Source organism: Guyanagaster necrorhizus, assembly GCF_019112545.1.
Source record: "Guyanagaster necrorhizus MCA 3950 unplaced genomic scaffold BT62scaffold_29, whole genome shotgun sequence".
NCBI lineage: Eukaryota > Fungi > Basidiomycota > Agaricomycetes > Agaricales > Physalacriaceae > Guyanagaster > Guyanagaster necrorhizus.
In genome coordinates this window covers 231,480-248,894 of record NW_025064908.1, presented here as the reverse complement: position 1 = coordinate 248,894, position 17,415 = coordinate 231,480, and the positions used below count along the sequence as shown (strand labels likewise).

At 46.8% G+C, this 17,415-nt stretch overlaps 6 protein-coding genes and 1 pseudogene across 7 annotated transcripts; 4 read left to right on the top strand and 3 right to left on the bottom strand.

The window, feature by feature from the left end:
- Positions 1-149: 149 nt before the first annotated feature.
- Positions 150-851, top strand: BT62DRAFT_1010394 (uncharacterized protein; the record flags this gene model as incomplete). Its single annotated transcript, XM_043177649.1, has 4 exons — positions 150-410; positions 459-548; positions 602-709; positions 759-851. The coding sequence occupies 4 exons, from the start codon at positions 150-152 to the stop codon at positions 849-851; spliced, it is 552 nt and encodes a 183-aa protein (XP_043035943.1).
- Positions 852-1,346: 495 nt separating this feature from the next.
- Positions 1,347-1,589, bottom strand: BT62DRAFT_831848 (uncharacterized protein; the record flags this gene model as incomplete). Its single annotated transcript, XM_043182406.1, has 1 exon — positions 1,347-1,589. A coding segment is annotated over one exon (243 nt), but the record flags the coding sequence as incomplete, so codon positions are not given.
- Positions 1,590-1,933: 344 nt separating this feature from the next.
- On the bottom strand, positions 1,934-5,497 carry BT62DRAFT_1079297 (long-chain-fatty-acid-CoA ligase). The gene is made up of 22 exons (XM_043179474.1): positions 5,404-5,497; positions 5,067-5,356; positions 4,958-5,007; positions 4,708-4,903; positions 4,592-4,654; positions 4,509-4,542; positions 4,146-4,450; positions 4,047-4,093; positions 3,866-3,994; positions 3,756-3,816; positions 3,697-3,703; positions 3,608-3,643; positions 3,423-3,554; positions 3,321-3,370; positions 3,234-3,267; positions 3,055-3,179; positions 2,984-2,997; positions 2,816-2,932; positions 2,592-2,764; positions 2,488-2,540; positions 2,129-2,426; positions 1,934-2,074 (listed from the first exon to the last, which is right to left on the bottom strand). The coding sequence occupies exons 2-21, from the start codon at positions 5,104-5,106 to the stop codon at positions 2,320-2,322; spliced, it is 1,773 nt and encodes a 590-aa protein (XP_043035941.1). The 5' UTR covers positions 5,107-5,356; positions 5,404-5,497; the 3' UTR covers positions 1,934-2,074; positions 2,129-2,319.
- Positions 5,498-6,962: 1,465 nt separating this feature from the next.
- BT62DRAFT_935994 (uncharacterized protein) lies at positions 6,963-8,813 on the top strand. Its single transcript, XM_043187047.1, has 9 exons — positions 6,963-7,158; positions 7,210-7,398; positions 7,448-7,454; positions 7,512-7,559; positions 7,622-7,799; positions 7,859-7,936; positions 7,997-8,021; positions 8,078-8,412; positions 8,464-8,813. Exons 2-9 carry the CDS (start codon positions 7,335-7,337, stop codon positions 8,659-8,661), a joined length of 933 nt encoding a protein of 310 aa, XP_043035940.1. The 5' UTR covers positions 6,963-7,158; positions 7,210-7,334; the 3' UTR covers positions 8,662-8,813.
- Positions 8,814-10,718: 1,905 nt separating this feature from the next.
- On the top strand, positions 10,719-13,027 carry BT62DRAFT_382595 (MFS transporter). The gene is made up of 7 exons (XM_043180719.1): positions 10,719-11,195; positions 11,247-11,328; positions 11,380-11,653; positions 11,705-11,738; positions 11,791-12,380; positions 12,436-12,615; positions 12,662-13,027. The coding sequence occupies exons 1-7, from the start codon at positions 11,014-11,016 to the stop codon at positions 12,823-12,825; spliced, it is 1,506 nt and encodes a 501-aa protein (XP_043035939.1). The 5' UTR covers positions 10,719-11,013; the 3' UTR covers positions 12,826-13,027.
- A 1,107-nt stretch (positions 13,028-14,134) lies between these two features.
- Positions 14,135-14,226, bottom strand: BT62DRAFT_t150 (annotated as a pseudogene). Its single transcript has one exon. The product of its transcript is annotated as a tRNA-OTHER (tRNA).
- Positions 14,227-15,740: 1,514 nt separating this feature from the next.
- BT62DRAFT_382540 (uncharacterized protein) lies at positions 15,741-16,521 on the top strand. Its single transcript, XM_043180718.1, has 3 exons — positions 15,741-16,048; positions 16,111-16,351; positions 16,404-16,521. Exons 1-2 carry the CDS (start codon positions 15,838-15,840, stop codon positions 16,326-16,328), a joined length of 429 nt encoding a protein of 142 aa, XP_043035938.1. The 5' UTR covers positions 15,741-15,837; the 3' UTR covers positions 16,329-16,351; positions 16,404-16,521.
- Positions 16,522-17,415: the final 894 nt, after the last annotated feature.

Here is a 17,415-nt window from a genome sequence, read left to right as displayed (position 1 = left end):
AAGCCCTGAGCCTTCTCGAGGACACCCGATATCAGCTCTATTGTTTCCTCTCTTTTCAGCCACTTCCCGAAAGTCATGAGAAATATCTATTGTCCGGCAACGAGGCGTTCATCGAGAAGCAGTGGCCAGGCCTACCAGACTTGGTAAACATGAAAGCGACGGATATTAGTCGGGATGACTACCGGTTCATGCAGAGAGCCCTCCGAAACGTTATTGGAGAGCAATATGCTTTGGAGCAGTTGAAAGTCACGGTTATTGGCCAGACGTTCATGAGAAGCTTTCCAAAGGAATTACAGCATTCCTTTGGTAACGACGCTCTGATTCCTGCCCCATTTTTGACTCATCGAGATATGGCTCTAAGAATTTGGATGCGTTCCAGAAAAGAGGGAGATTGGTGGAATTGTGCGCGAGTGCGTCAGTTCATATTCAGATTGCATGGCGACTGAACTCTTGTATAGGACAAATACCTCTCACCTCCGGATGGTTTCAGGGAGTACTGCGATGACGAACACCCTGATCGAACCGGAATCTGGTACTTCGAGATTTGGGTTCGCTTTCTCTCGTCAAAAAAGCGTCCACATTTACTAAAATATTCAAACAGCGTCGATACAAGGAATTTGAAGGTAGACAAGACGAAGCTCAAGGCCAACGTCAATGGTCGCCACATGTGCAACCAGTGATTAGTAGCTCTCAGACAAGCGAAGTAGAGGTAAGTCTCTGCTTCGGGTTTTCTATGGCTCGCAACTAACCATCCATAGCTCGCCAGTAAATGCACAGAGCGACCCCACAAGCGGCAGCGATTACCGTCACAGTCTACTACAATTACGAGGATGATCCTCGATACTTTATGATGACGTACAACTTGTCATTGATAAGTTACTACAATGAACTCAGACATGAACACAGCTGTGAGTGATTCAATGAATGGGCTCTACCCAGCCCAACCTAAGTTCCTATTTCGATGTGCAAAACTCATGTCGGCTTTCGCATATAGTCGAATGATGCCTACCCCTCCTTGTTCCGCAAAGTCCATGGTTCGGAGCAGTAGTGAATATCACTTGGCCAAAAGATCTTCCTGGGTACCACGGCGTTTACGAATCGAAGGTGAAAGAGCCGCTAAAGAGGGTGTCAAGAGGGGAGACATCGATTTTGACCAAACGCGAGGTGAAGAGTAGATTTAGAACCGAGAGGGTGGAATTTAGGTTTGCTTCTTTGTTGGTGTAATCGACGATGAAGGATTTATCCCAAGAGATCTCACGGTCAAACCACCAGGAAAAAGGTTCAGATATTTCCTCCAATTGCGACGTTCCATCGGGCTGGGGGCCTTTGATGATAGAGTGGCGACAGCATATCATCAAAAAGATATAGCATAGCGCCTCCAAATCATGGCGATAAAGATGTGGACCATCACATCGTTCTTTAAGAAGGTCGACAGCCATGTAAGGCGGTGTACCCATGCGAGGGACGGATGTGGCTTCATTGATAGGAAGTAACGACGAGAGGTCAAAGTCATTAAGGACTCCGAAGATATTCCCCTGGCTATCTTTTCGATATCTAATATTGGCCATACTAATGTCTCGATGCAGGATGCGAGGGTGATCATAAAGCCACTTGTGACCTGCAACGAGTCAACGTCATCACATCAGAAAGGGGAATCGGAGAACACGTTCTTCGTACGTTCCTCGGCCACCGATGAATTTACCATCGTGCAACAATTCAGTGATCATCTTCTGCGCCGAATCATTGTCAAACGGGAAGTCTTGCTCATGAAGTATATAGGAGATGGTCTAGAACCCAGTGCCTCCGACTTTCACCAGCCAACTCATTGGATTTCGCCTTGGCTATATCAAGCAACATTTTTTCTGACTTCCGCAAGATGTTCAGCCAACTGATTTTAATGACAAGATTCATGCCAGGCCACTCAAGTTTTTACGGGTCGAACTGTTGCGCGGGAGCCGGGAATCAAAATACAATGTGGAGGCAGGGCGTTTGACCAAGAGGACAAGCATACGCGGTAGAACGTCAGCAAGGATCGATCTTCCCCCTTTGATATCGTCGACCATTGTGAGAATACCTGTGCATCATTCAAAGCTCGCTCCTCGAGAAAAGCCAGCATACGGATACGCACCACGACTATATCGTCAATCCACCCTCAAGGTAATAAGCCGGCGAAGTGCTGCCTCACCGTCACTGCCTGGGAAGGTCACTGAGGCTCCCGGAAAACCATGGTTAGACGAGACCATTGGAAATTATGTCCTGGTTCATGAACATCCTCTGCGTTTGGCCACCCCTTATACATGCAGAAACATTTATCAGTGTTTAGAGCTTGTGCTTTACAGAATCAGAATTTCTCGTCCGACGCTCCCATTCCTTCTGTGCCACGATTCGAAGAGTGGATTTGACTATTTTCCCTGAAGGAGTGTGGACTGTGAGAGGAAATCTCCAATCAACACATGCCCTGCAATAGAAAGCCAATCCAAAACTTACCGAACTCGCCATCCTGCACCATAACCATTATGGGAACGGCAAATTTAGGTAGCCTAGGCAGAATATCATGACTACATCGATGATAAATCCACGAGAGAGCTTACAGCCTCCTCACAACAGACAGAAGCTTCTCCTCCTTCACCTTCCCCCGCCATGATGGTTTAACTGTTACAACAGCGGCTACCAATTCTCCCAGTCTCTTATCGGGTATACCGACCGCCGCTGCTTCCAATACACCTGGGTCAGTATGTAATGCACTCTCAACCGAGACACAGTCCTGTGGTACATCATTAATAATGGAAATAGAAATGAGAGAAAAGAAACTTACGACGTTCTCTCCACCGCGGATAATAATATCTTTGATTCTCCCTTTAATAAACAAAAATCCATCAGCATCTCGATATCCTAAATCGCCGGTCATAAGCCAGCCATCTTGTGTCAGTGCCTGGATTCATGTGTTTGAGTCACTATTGCAGCTGCTACGTAAATTGTTCACCTTATCGGTGGCCGCTACAGATCGTCACTGTTAGCTATGGAAGTGACAGCATGCCAGTGATACATCCATACCTTGATCGCCCAAATATCTCTTCATGACACCAGGACCACGAATCCATACCTCTCCGACTTCGCCTGGCACAGCCTCGATATCTTGTTTCATTATAATGAGATCCGTGACGGGAAGCGGCAATCCACTTTCGAAAAAATCATATCAAGACATACCCAAAGTAACACGTATAAAGACGAACCTGCTTTCTGGCCGAGCCATATAATCTTCCCCAGCTACAAAAGCACTCAATGAGCATTACAGAATAGAATAGTTACATAGTGCTCACCAAGACCAATGGCTGTCGAATTGGTTTCAGTGAGTCCATAAGCATTTGCCCTGAGATTGTATCAGCACGCCGGAGCAGCTGGAAAGCTGAGAATAAACGTACATGACTGCGGAAGGAAATGATCCCTTGGATCTGACAACAAGAGACCCAGCCACAGGCGCACCACCCAAGGTGATATTTTCCATGGGGAATCCGGCCAACTCATGCTCTAAATCGGTTAACATAAATGGGATACTAGAAGACGACGATCAAAAAGAGATGAATGGAAAACAATGAATCGATCAGACCCGCCAAGAGATCTGACATTCTCTTCCCTGCACAATCTAAATACACGGCCTACGTCAATAGAGATGAAGACGCAATTAACATAGTCTACCTTGCCGCTATAAAGATGAAGTTAGCTTTCGAACACGTAGGTGAGAATGAAAACCGCGCCTTCTGATCCGTTCCATTTTCTCAGTAAGACAAGTTTATAACCGAACACTGTCGCATTTAGCTGCGAACATGTCAAGTATGCGGTCTTTCAATAAATCGCATCGCCTCACTGTTATAGCTGTACCCGTGACATGGAAGAGTGGTGTTGATAGTAGAGCACCTTTCTGAGGACCAACAACAGGCGGCGGCGGGAAAGACTCTCCCCGCCTAACAGCATCTCGACCGGAGATAAATGCATTCTGATTGATATCCATGAGCGGAGGCAAGTTGCCCTGTAGACAACAAACATACCGTGAAAATGACTGTCAAGAAAGCTCTCTGGGAGCTTAGGACGCCCTCTACGATGATGTAATTAGCAGAGACACTAGTACAAAAGGAGCGACACGTTACTCGGAAGACCAGTGGTCCCGGATGTGAAAACAATAGTGGCTTCGTCCTCTGGAGTTATCTGAGGATCGTCAAGGCCGGACTCCGGGTTCGCCAACGAGCGAGAGAAGATCGTTCCAAAATTCTCCATGCCAGTCCAGACGCCTTTGCCTTCGTGCTCCTCCATGACGATACAACCTGATGCGCCCACCATGTCCTTGAGACGATCAATGATGGGTTCGATGACGTTCGCTCGTTCAGGGTCAACAAGGATGAGCTTGCATTTTGTCACCGCAATACAGTGTTGGAGGGGTTCGAGTGGAAGCCATCTATACCGAAGACCTACATTCAGGTTTTACCCAGATAGCAGAGAACTAAAAGGCGTACGCGTTTACGAGGGCGGTAACCGCGCCCAGTAGATCTATGTCACCATTGTCAAACATACAGGATATTGAAAAGAGTGAACACACGGCAGGCCCAGAATGCAACGTAATAAGCAGGAGCATTCCTTGAGCAGATAACAACTCGGTCGCCTGTAAGTGATGGTAGTAAGTAAAGATTCTTCTCCTACGGCAGTAGTACTCGCCTTTTCTGACACCATAAATCTCCCTAAAGACTGCAGCACAGTGCATTGACCTCTGGAGCATTTCCTGGAACGTGATCCTCTCATTCTCGTACACGACATAGATCTTGTCCGCGTGCTCTTTTGTCGCATGAAGCCAAAGTGCTCGCGCGGAAGGCCACAGATTTTTGAACACACGTAGAAGGCGGTCCCCAACCACCTAAAATGCTGTATAAGGGCATGAAAGTCAAGCATAAAAGGTAGGCTTAGTTACACGGGTTTCGACTTCAAGCAAACTTCCAGGTGCAGTGAGGATTTTGTCAGCTGTATATCGGATATGATGAGCGATTTGAACAATAAGAAGAAGGAGTTCATGCTATTACCTTCCTCTAACGAACATCGAGGCACCCAGGATTCCGACATGATGATGGGAAGATGGGGAAAACAAAGCCGCGAATACGCCGCTTCAGTTTTGATCGTGAGAGCCGGTTATCGTACGATCCGAACGAAAACACGGGAGTCAGACGATAATCTTGCTTATGGAAGACTCCGACTGTTCAAGGCGACGACTCAGGTCCTTTTTGATGTACTTTTGATGAGAGATGACGAGATACTTGATTGCGGCGCAGAATATAAGCAATAGTAGAAGGTCGGTTTTAAGATATGGCACTATCTGTCAGATAGATGAATGATTCGTTCGTGACAATTGCTATCGCATACCATGGAATATTAGGAAGTAATAGTCAGGGACACCAGATGCGGTTGACGGTACTGAGTGAAGCTCTGTCACGAGGGCCGGCCAGGTGTGGATCCTCCGAATATGGATCAGTGTGCAGCTAATACGGCGATACCATGAAGGACGCACACCTTCAGAAGGAGGTTCGAATTGAGAGCGGTGATGACTAAATCGGGATTATCCGTCGCAATTCTCACAGCCACCGGCGGTACGTAGTAACCCGCGTCTGTTTTCTTCGCTGTTATGATCCTCCCGGCGCCCCTCCTACCCCCAAGGTACCTAGAGAGCATTATTCATTACTGATATCGCACGGAACTCATTTGATGGTCAGCTTCCGGGGTCCTTCAGCATTAATTGCTGGTTACTTGGTTAGTTACAATCGTGACTTGTCTGGATGTACTCGCCACTCCTGGCGGCTGACTAGTTCGCACTGGTCAGAATGCAGCCGAAAATGATATGAATATGGATAACATTCTGACCCAACCTTTGTCCACAACGAAATGCGTCGGAATTTACTTTCAATGATGAAGTCGACAGATTTTGCTGTGCTCAGGATGCCTCAACGAAATTCTATCCGTTATCCACCCATTTTCATCAGTTTTTGGTTCACCCGAAATAGTTGCTTACCAGGAGCGGATCGCGTAACCATCGTCTTCTCACGACAAAGCTTTCGGTTCCTCTGATCAAGCGCCCAACTTCAATCACGGACCCAGCGGCGTGCTTGTGATTTGATTGCCGGGTCACCCGATTTGTAGCAGTCACCGGAATGCGCTCAGTTGAAAACAGCAATCAAACACAAAATTGGACTCCTTCTTTCATCCCTCTGTATCAGTGGCACGCAGCGGGAACTAAACATATTGCGTGGTTTTCTTGGATCCTGAATATCGTGCTCAGCCTGATCGCCTCTCAAAACAGCACCATGGGGATATCCTCAGTCCTGACTCTAATCTATCAGCAGGCGAAGTAGTTGCACCCTGCTCCAAGTACAGATTAACTGAACCTCCTGCTCTGCGCGATTCAACCGAAAACCCAAAATTTATCTCGTGCCCATGAACCTAGATAATCAGGAAAAAGGTAAATAAAACATTGTGGACATTGCCGAACCCCGTTTCAGTTGTCTGCCACGTGTATCGCGAAAATCCATCATTAAGGCCGTATCTCGAATCAAGATACAAGCGGTGATCGACCTTGGGAATTCCGTGAGTCATTCTGTGCCCCATTCCATTTATGACTCTCAGTTGGTCATCCAGTCGTTAAATTTCTGTATCTACCTCAAACTCGCTGTCATTTCGACTCATTCCTCAAGGCCGACACCAAGACACCGGACTTTAATCAATCATTGCCCGGACCACAAGCTTGTGGGTAAAAAAATCGTATTTTTTCATCTGTAAATGTGTTTATCCGCCAGTGGCGGTAGGGCTGGATTCCAGGAACCTAGGACCAACAGGGTACAACCGACCATCGCAACTCGCTTTCCCGATGCGTGCCAAAAAAGACTGCTCAATCAAATCGGGAGGCTTCAGCATTCCGTGCCGTGATAAGTCACCATTCTAATCATAGCACTCTTTCTCTAACATTCCGGAACCTTCCTCACGATTTATCCACGTCAGAGGAGTCAACGAGATGCAATAGTGATCTCGCACGCACGCCTTCCCGGTCATTCTACGACTGCATTCTGATTTTCCGTTCAAGTTGTCATTTCCCATGTAATCGCCAAAAATACACGTGCTTCTCTTCAGGTACTGTCGTCCCCTTTCACTTCCATGTCCGTCATCCATCATGTTCCGAAGTGCTATACTCCCTCCGTTGATGAACTTAAACCTCTCCCTGGGAGTTCCAGAACAGCACGGGACCGGAGTCGGAGACGTCTATATAATGACGAGCCCCACTCGAAAGTGTAGGAGAGCGAAACACAATGCAGGACCTCCCAGTGGATCTTGCGTCTCTTGTAGGTATCTGGTGTACTTCAGTCCTATATGGTTCGTTCTTATCAACATTCAAATAAAAATCCTCTGACCATCCTTCTAGGTGTCCAGTGAGTCCTCCCGTTTACATTGGATCCTGAAAAACAATAATTCCAACTATGCCTCAGTCTAGTTCTCTACCTGAGCTGCGTCAGCCTACTTATCAGGCGAAGATGGTACGATCCCTGATTTTCTTCCGCTGCGAGGAAGTTCCTTTACCAAATTTATCCGCCTCTAGGATCTTACTCGGGAGCGCGACTGTTCAGTTCGTTATCTCAACCGTCCACATTGCGGCGGGCCTGCGTTCCATGATAGAAGCTTTCATCTGGACCAAGGGCCCCAACGGTTCCACAGAGTACTGGGATAATCAGACTCGGTTCGTCAACGTACTTCAAGAATCAGCTACCATCACGAATGTGCGTCGTCTCCGAATTAATGTCCGAGTCTGTTATCATGACTCTTATCGCTGGTTTAGTGTATCGTCGGCGACGTGGTGTTGCTCTGGCGATTATATGTGATTTGGGACAAGAGCTTGATGGTGTCTGTCTTCCCCGTATGTTATTTTTATGCGTACATGGGCTACCTCAAGAGGCGAGGCTAATTGTATTTCCAGGCTCTCATGGTTCTAGCCTTTAGTGGTACGGTTCTTCCCTCTTCTTTCGCATTATTCTCGTCTAACTCCCTGCAAATTCAGTCTGTGGATATATTACTATCTATCATTTATCCAGTCTCATCGCATTCGATCCCGAATCCGTGCACGCTCTATATCGATGGCTCCAGGCTTCCTGGTCATTGTCCTTGGCCACTCAGATTTGCGTCACAGGTCTGATAGTGGCACGTATCTGGTGGATGACGCGAAGAACAGGATCCTGGCAACTAAGCTCAAAGTCCCAGCCTTACATGGACGTCATATGGATGATCGTCGAGTCCGGCGCAATATCCGCATTCACGTCCACGCTTTTCCTCGTTTTCTTCAACCTCAAACCGCAGATCAGTATCATTTTAGGGGATTCTCTTGGGCAGATTAGTGTATGCCTATTTTATTTCTGTCTTGAATTACGATAATCTTTATCCTGGTAGGCGATCGCTCCGGCGCTAATCATCTTCCGCGTGGGACTGGGCGCCAAAGTGAAGACGGACACTTTGGATTCGTCGTACGAGCTTCACACGCGCACAGCATTGCACGTCACGGTGGAACATTCAGTATTCTCAGATCAGAGCTATTCAAAGCCTGAGAATGAGTCGGCCGAGAACCGGTCCTGGCAGTACAGGACATAGTGAAGATAATGAAGGATTTTATTTTTGTACTGTGTTTTCTTTTTCTTCTTTCATCGCCTTCGTTTTCGGAACCGCACCGAGGATACTGAATCTGTCGTACCAATTAATATACCCACCGTGATACACTTTGACCTCTGCTGAAAGTGTACAAGTACACTGTCTTTATTATTTATACATATTTTCGCACACAAGCAATCCCGTCACGACTCATAACTGAAATAACCGTCGAAGCATGTTCTACTGTCATTGCCATTCTTCATGCTATTTGCGCTGTCAGTCAAGGCCTTGCTAGTCAACCTGAGTCCTGCCTTCAAGTTCACGTCGTCGGTACGAGCACAAGGATGGCCACACCAATCTGTCAACGTGGATTTGACACCATCCCATGTTACGCTGTCGTGTCTCATCGATTGGACGCTTCTGTTTCATACGCAGGATAGCCGGTACACAAGCATCCGGAGATAAAAATGTTGATTTCTTTGAGTAGGGGCACAGGTAGAGATATACAACTATCGCGAGTAATCATGAGAGTGCGCCTGAGATGATGAATAACACTCTCCAAACTTCAAAAACACGGAATCTGTCCAAGGATTCTAACGCGGGTCCAGTTGCGACGATCAGTGATAGACACAAGGTGCGTTGTCCTAATCCATACCAAGAATTGAGTTTTTGTTCAGTAGAAGCAGGAATAAGGACTAAGATGTTTCCCTAGAAAGAGGATGCGTGATGGTTCGCCACTTCACTGTGGAGGACATTGATAATGCCATCTGAGCGACAATTTAGAACCACAGATACAACACAGACATACTGCCGCTCTTGCAAGAACCAGTTAGAAAAGCTTGTAAATTGGCCTGTTTTCGCCGATTTCATGAACAGCAGGAGATTGAACAAGCCGAGCCGCTCATATCTTGGCCGCGTTGTTTCGGCAGCACCGGCACAACTCGGCCCGAACTGGCTAATTGAAATTATTAAATTACTCTCCGAGGTTGAGACTGATCCCCTTATTCAGCGTCTCCCTGTTTCGACGACATCCACTTACGTTTCCTTGAAACCATATCTTCTTTAAAATCAATGGCAGCTACTGAAGTTGAAGCCGGAAGAGGCCACGCCCCTGAAAGCTCACAGTATCTCCTTTTCCGGGTCTTGAAACCTTGCTGTACGTTCTCTGCTGAGATACTTGGGGTTCTAGAGTTTCTAACTCTCGACTAATGCCACAGTATAAAGTTTCAGTTGTGATGCCTATAGATGAATCGAGGGCGGCGGGTCCACGTATGTGCTTTTTCACGGGACACTACTGCAAGCTACTATCTGGAAGGCGTGCCACGTAGCTATGTTTCCCTCGGCTTTCCACGTCGCGATAATGAACATCCCAGAAAATAATGTCGAATTATTGGCCCTACTAAGTATGTTTGACATATAGCTGTGCTCAAGAGAGTTTACTCACTTGAGAGAAAGGGAATCACGTAGTTATCATCACCGGCCGCCGTGTTTTTGCGAAAAATCTTGCTCTCCGTTCAAATCCAGCATAAATCAGGATTCCCAGATCATGGAGAACGGAAGTATTCTTTGTCGCCTGGAGTGGAGATAGGCCATATGCAGGTAGAGATTTCTGCCTTGTCGTTGAGCCGACATCCATCATGGACTATTTCAGCCAGTGATTGACCGCATGGAGCACTGTGGATTGGTAAATTATACTTCACAGGCACCAATATGAATGCGGGGCAGGGTGGGAGCTATCCATTTGACCAAGTGTGTCCGTCGACTCTGTTTCTCTAAGAAAAGTCATTAATCTCCTAAAGGCATAGGCTGGATGTGTTTATTTCTGTAGGGCGCTTTTACTCTTTTGGTGATTTGCGTTGAATCGCGCTCGCCTTTATGGGGCTCTCCACACACGTACAAAACGCGCGTATCAGGTCTTTCTCGGATCTTCATGCCACATGCGCTGTTCAATGGATGTGGCGCCAGTGAATACCTATAGGCCCATCGCGCTTGGCGTCTCAGTTATCATAATGTCCTCGTTATCTCCTCTGTGAATAACGTACCTTCCATGTGGCTTAGAGCATTAAAGATGAGAGGATTGGGACTGGAAGAGCATACGGCCGTCTTTCTCGTGTTGACGGCTATTGCAGCTCCAGGGGGCAGGATCTGTAGTCGTTGCTCTTTCTTACGACAGTCATGTTTTTCGAAGGTTATCAAACTGTGTCTCAGCGCTGCGTGCCTGTGCAGGGTTCTCGAGCGGTAGTGATCAGACAGCGTCAATGCCCCGTTGTTTCCACTATCCCCCCTCCCAGTCTGCGAAAATCGGCATATATCCATTGATAAGGACATGTAACCGAGTCAATTACCTGCACATCAATGCCCACCATGAGACCTCTCCGCCCACTCCCTCCCCGCCCACTCCCTCTCCGCCCACTCCCCGTCCCTCCTGTGCCTGTGGAGTCCCCTCCCTCTCCAACTTTCTCATTTTACAAGCCCTGCGACGATGAGGAAATAATTATTGAAGACGAATACACCATCGACATTGCTGCCGAGAGAAGGTATGTTCTCTTCAAGCCTACCTAACTTCCAGCTAAACGGCGTGGCGCTAGGTTACTCAGGCGAATGGACCTTCGTGTTGTTCCTACATCCATATTGATAAGCGCGCTCGGTTTCCTTGCGCGATTCAACATTGTCCGATCACTATTCGCCCATTGTAACAATCAAAATTGACATTCACTATAGGGCAATGCTAGAATTCTGAAGGATGATAACGACCATTCCCTCCTCCGGATTGCGGATCTTACAGACCATCAATTCCTCATCTTGCTCGTAGTTTTCCTCGTCCCGTTTACCGTGTTCGAGACCCCGTCCAACTATATGCTCAAACACTTCTCTCCGCCACATTGGTTTGCAATTCTCTTGCTCGGGTGGGGAGCATCCACTATGATCATGGCTGCATCTCGGAGCTATGGTACATTAATTGGCTTGCGCTTCTTGTTGAGCTCGTTCGAGGCAGGTGAGGAGAACGCTGTGCTCATGCTCTTCTTCTGATAGATGCATTTTTTAGGGTTCTTCCCAGGCATGATCTATTTCCTTACGTTGTATGCCTCCCAGTCCCCTTACTTTACTCAATTTGAGTACATCTTCTTGCAGCTGGTATCGACTCGAAGAACGCGGGCTCCGCTTATCACTTATTATAGCATCTGCGCCACTTGGAGGCGCTTTCGGCGGCAGCATCGCATACGGAGTAGAGTTTATCAACGGCGCTCGAGGCCTGGAGGCTTGGCAATGGTTATTCATCATCGAAGGCGCACCATCATGCTTCCTCGCAATAATCGTGTACCTCTTCTTCCCTTCCTATCCTGAGAGGGCATCCTGGCTATCATCACGCGACCGTGACCTCGCTATTGTCCGGCTGAACCAAGAGACGTCAAAGAGTCTAGGGCATGCGAGGATTACGTGGGATGGCGCCAAGTCTACGATAAAAGATTGGCGGCTGTACCTGCATTATATAGTGTTCACTGCGACGTCGGTGGCATTCTCGAGTATATCGCTATTTGCACCGACCATTGTGGATGGACTTGGGTACAGAGGGCTTGATGCCCAGCTATTCATAGTTCCGCCCTTTGCGGTGGCGTTCGTCGTGACTGTGGCGATGTCGTGGGCGGCGGATAGGTATAGGGCCTGGTCAATGTGTGCGATGGTATCGATGATATTGGCAGGGATAACTTTTATCATTCATGGTAGGATTTTTGCATCGTGGCCGGTCCGACGATTTTAAGGGACTCGTATTTTCAGGTTCGCTACCACGAACGTCATTCGAAGCGCGATATACAATGCTCTGCCTAGGAACAATGTTCTCCTATGCTGGTAGTCCCTCGTTGCTAGCATGGCTTACTGGCAATCTGCGGGATACAAATGCGACGACGCTGGCTATCCCGATGAACGTGGCTTTTGGGGCGTCGGGGCAGATGATAGGTCAGTCGCTTTCTGTGTTTCACTTATACAACTGAATACCTTGCAGGAATATTCTTATATAGGTCAAATGAAGCTCCTGGGTACCTGACTGGACATTATACGAATGGGGCTGCACTATTAGTAGGAGCAGTCGGTGTCGGAATCTTGAGGGTCATTTATGCGAGGAGAAACCGAGAGCTGGGTGTCGGACAAAGTCCTTGGATTGTGTAATTGTACATGTGGCACTGAAGGGAAATATCCAGTAGATGATCAGGTCTGTCTAGTCCCGGCTTCTATCCTATTAGTATATCATACGCCATGAACAAAGTGTTCAGGTTTTCATCACACAATGTGATGGAATATATATAGCGAAAGACCTTTCGCCCTTTTCACAATTTCTTGACAATTTCTTTAGTTTTTATCCTTATTTGCCTCTGTGATAACCAGTATCTATGGGACTATACGCAAGTCCATCTCCACCATGAGAAGATAGAAATGATTTTTGGATGTTTTGAGTGATTTACAGGGCCCAACTTTGGCAGGCTCAGGCTCTTCAAATCACAAGCCCAAGCCCACTAGGTCTCAGGCCTGGTCTTTTGATGTTACAAAGAATGGGCCTTTAATAAGCATAGGAATGGGTGAAAACATATCAAGTTGTCCTCCTTTGTGAGCTTGACTAACATCTCCAGCCTGGCCTATGTACAAAGTATACTATCTACTCCGTTGCAGTGACAGCATGACAGTCCAAGTGTCAGTCAGCAATGTTCGTGTCATTTTGTATTGAAGCTCTCAATTATTGATGAGAAAAGGAAAGAAGCATCTGAAAGATTGATTTAGAAAACTGTAGTGCATTCTCTCCTTTCCAATCAACCACATCTTGCTCCAAAAGCCTAATAATTTGGACTTTGAGAGTCCAGATCTAAGCCTTGGGCTCAGGCTTTCAAATAATGAAGCCTAAGCCAGGGCCTTCAACAAGCCTGCCCTTAGGGCCCAGCCACTCAGAGCCTGGCCTGGCTCAGCTCAGAGCTTCAGGAAAGACTCAATCACTAGTTTTGACAGATATGCATTTTTAGGCTCTTTTACCTAATGTGAAGTTAGATTTGATCATTTCATATTAGTTGCATATTCAACTTTTCTGGACACAGTTGCTCCTTTGGTGTGAATCTTGACTAAAACTTGAGACAAGCAATTTATCTCAATGATAAGCAAAGCTATTGCCAGTGGTCATTGATGTTTAAGTTGATGCCAAGACAATATAGCCATGAGCTATGATATAGACTTTGAGATTTGAGAAATTAAGATGTATTTCATTAATGCACTAATTTAGAACTGAAATATGTTACAGCAAAAAAGTGCATCTACTACTAGTCAATACTTACTAAGGATTAACTCAAACTCTGAACTCTTGAAAGTTGCTCAGTGAATGGAATCAGCCTTCTAGAATAACTGTTAGATTTTAATCTCAGCAGTCTTTTTACTGGAGGACTCTACAATATGTACTATGAAGAACAAAATGAAACATGATCTCGATCGACAGATAAGTACCGACGAAGATCGAACTCGCAACCTTCACCTACCAATGACATGATACAATGATAAGAAAGCGACGTACTACCACTGGACTACGACGACTTAGTTAATTTGAGTTTTGCTTACATAAATAACTCTGTTCAAGTTGGGACTTGACGGACATTCGTGAATAAAAAGGTACCAGCCAGATCACGATAATACAGTCTTTAATTCTCCAATCTTTCTGAATATTTTCTTCTGGTACAGTGTCACAGTTCTTCGGACTCTCCGTCACTGCTGTTGGACAATGGCTCACAGACATTTGAACCGAAGCCGTCAAGGAGGCATGTGAATGGATCAAGCAAGATAGGCATCTTATGGCCTCGCTGTCTGCGATGAATACAGCTGGGGTTGTTCTCAGCATAGGGTGCCCTGTTTACCCACCTTTACAACATCCCTTAGAGGACCAGATAGGTGAGTCTCCATAAAGGAGTCGTGTTGTTTTGCGGCCGGCGCTAAACCTGAAGTTATACCCGAGCTTCGTCTGAATCGTGGGACGATGAGCCAATTCAGTATAGACACTTATCCAGGTGCGTACCCTCAACGCTGTTCGGAACTTGTTTTGTATTACAGCGCTCGGCGTTGTCGGTGATAGCGGCTATTGTAGAAAAGCCACGCGCTTTCGCCACCGTCAGTATTACATGTGAGTCAACTCGATAAGCATAACGCTTTGGGAGTACATCTAGGTTGCGGCTGAGAAAATTTTCTAGCTCGTGCTGTTCACTACATTCTAACTCAATCATAATACAAATGTCCAGAAAACCTTTTTTCTTCCGTTCAGTCGGCGCAACAAAACAGACTTTGCCGGGCGCATTCTGCCACACCTTCCTTGGTCTCTTTCAGAATCATAAAACCACGAAAGCCATACTCCCCGAATGTAATGCACGGAGCATTTTTGACTGTTAGTTCCTTTCAGGCTCGCTCTTAGTGCGTTCAATCACATCAAGGGTCAACTAGGATGTAATACCCCACACCAAGATATCCTCTGCTACGAACGAGGTACCGGCTCTCCTATCGAAAATGACATCTGTTTGGGCACAAGGATGATTTTATTAACCATCTTTTCTAAACAAGACATACCTTGCGGAGGTATGTTACACTTCACGACGGAGCGCGTATCTTTCATCACAGGCTGTGTGAGAGTGACCCTGGTCGTTGGTGATTCTCGTGTAATTGGTAGACCGCAGATCTCGGACGAGAGTTATGATGCCATACAGCAGTGATACCGCATGCGACTAATCCATTTGGCTCTGTGGACCACTTGTCTCATCTCATAAATGATATACTGGATCCGTGGTTCCGTTGAGCAATATCCTTTGCTCGTACAGTTCAGACCTACAAGAAGTCCTAAAGGTATGCTTCTTTACTATCATGATAAAAACCATACCCGGCACTGATTGTTCCTTGACCTCTCGTTTCAAGTTCCAGCGCTTAGCCTTGTTCTTCTGGCGAAGGAAAAAGTTCTGGAACCCGAGTTCATGACAACATTAAGCAGCCGTATCACAGAATACAAGGGCCTTCACTACGCTCATCAATACTGTTCTTCTGGACCCACTGAGTAACGTCGTTGTCAGAAAGGATCTGCAGACTGCCTATACCTTCAAAGATCAAGTTCGTTCCGCGTCTGATCATTCAACATTCATTCCCTTCCCTGTTCTCTTGTTCTGCGTTCTCATGCATTCTCTATTCTTGTTCGTCACCTTGTCTTCTTTTGCTCTCAGGTCCCATGGCGCGGGGCGCAATGTTACCATCGACGACACAGATCCTATGATTGTGTACACTGGCACCTGGGACGCGAGTAACAGCCACATCTCTACGTTAGACTTCAATGGAAGCCACGCGCTGAGCAGTGATCCCTCTGCCTCGGCGACGGTCATCTTTACGGGTAGTTGATCGTGTTCCGCGCTGCCAGAATATCTTTGTCTGACGCCACAATTATCTTATCAGGTGTTGCGGTGCACTTTCTCTCTCCCCGATGGCCGTACTTGGTGAACTCGACCATTACTCTCGATGGCGAGGACGGAACGTTCGTGAATCTCACAGATCCCAACACGGAGCAGACAATCGGTGGACCAGAAACCGAGCGGTACACGGCTCACTGGTCGAGGACGGGACTAGAGAATGTTTCGCACGAGGTGGTCGTGTCGATGGCTGCTGCTGGATAGTGTATCGTTCTAGATGGGTTTACGTGGGCTGTTTTCTTTCTGCTCTGTTGTTTTTGCAGCTGAAGATGTCAATAGATATACGGTCGACGATGAGGATGTCACTGACATTACGGCAAGTGGTGGAAGTTCCACTGTGCTGGCTGCTGGGTCTAGTGGTCTGGTCGATCAGGCTTCATCCGTGTCTATTTCCGCATCTCCGAGTACAGATGCTACGAGTTTAGGCGACGACGCCCGTGGTAGCGTCAATTTTCTGGCCGTCGGATTCGGGGTTTCCTTCAGTGTTTTGGCTACGCTTGCATGCATTGCGATTTTCTTGATCTGCCGCAGGCGGCGCATGCGTCTCCATCGTCAGGGTTTTCCATCGTCACAGTCAGCGCCGACCTTGTATGAGCATGTACCCTTAGCAAACTTCATCTCTCGTTCTACTTCTCTATTTTTTGTAGCCAATACAGATGTGGGGAGAGAAGGCTCCACACTCGACAGGTATATGTACGAGAAGAATTCACAGCGCAGAGTCATTCTAGACGATGTGATGGTGCCTCCTCCTGCGTATACTGCCTGACATCCTTCTGTTCGAAGGTTAAGGATTTCCGTATATCTATCGTATTGTTGTCCCCCTTCTGCGGGTATATTTATATTCCTTGTTTATCCGATTTGAAGGTCTGAGTGGGGAGTAAAGGCGTACGGCTTCTCTCTCGCCTGTTCATCAGTGTTATATTGTTATGTATTCTCGGAGGATAAAGTAGCGAATGCTTGACCTTTCTCTGAGGACTGTGTTTTGAATCGATGCCATTATTCTGCCCTGTTAATACGGGATTTGTGTATCAAGTCAAGTATGTACTAGGAAGCTGTCGAGGACTTGGAAACCACATGGAGACGGAGAAAGTGTCATTCAAGAGTGCTTAGCTGTGTATCTACTATCATTAATACTTAGTCATGGAAACATGAAAATCCCAGCATATTACAGAAGATTGTATCCTTAATATTTGTCTTACCGTAGCACTTATACCCTCAGTGGATCAGACGGAGACGTGTCTCTGACACGCGTGGTACACGTGATTTCAAAGCCGATAAAGTCGACAACGCC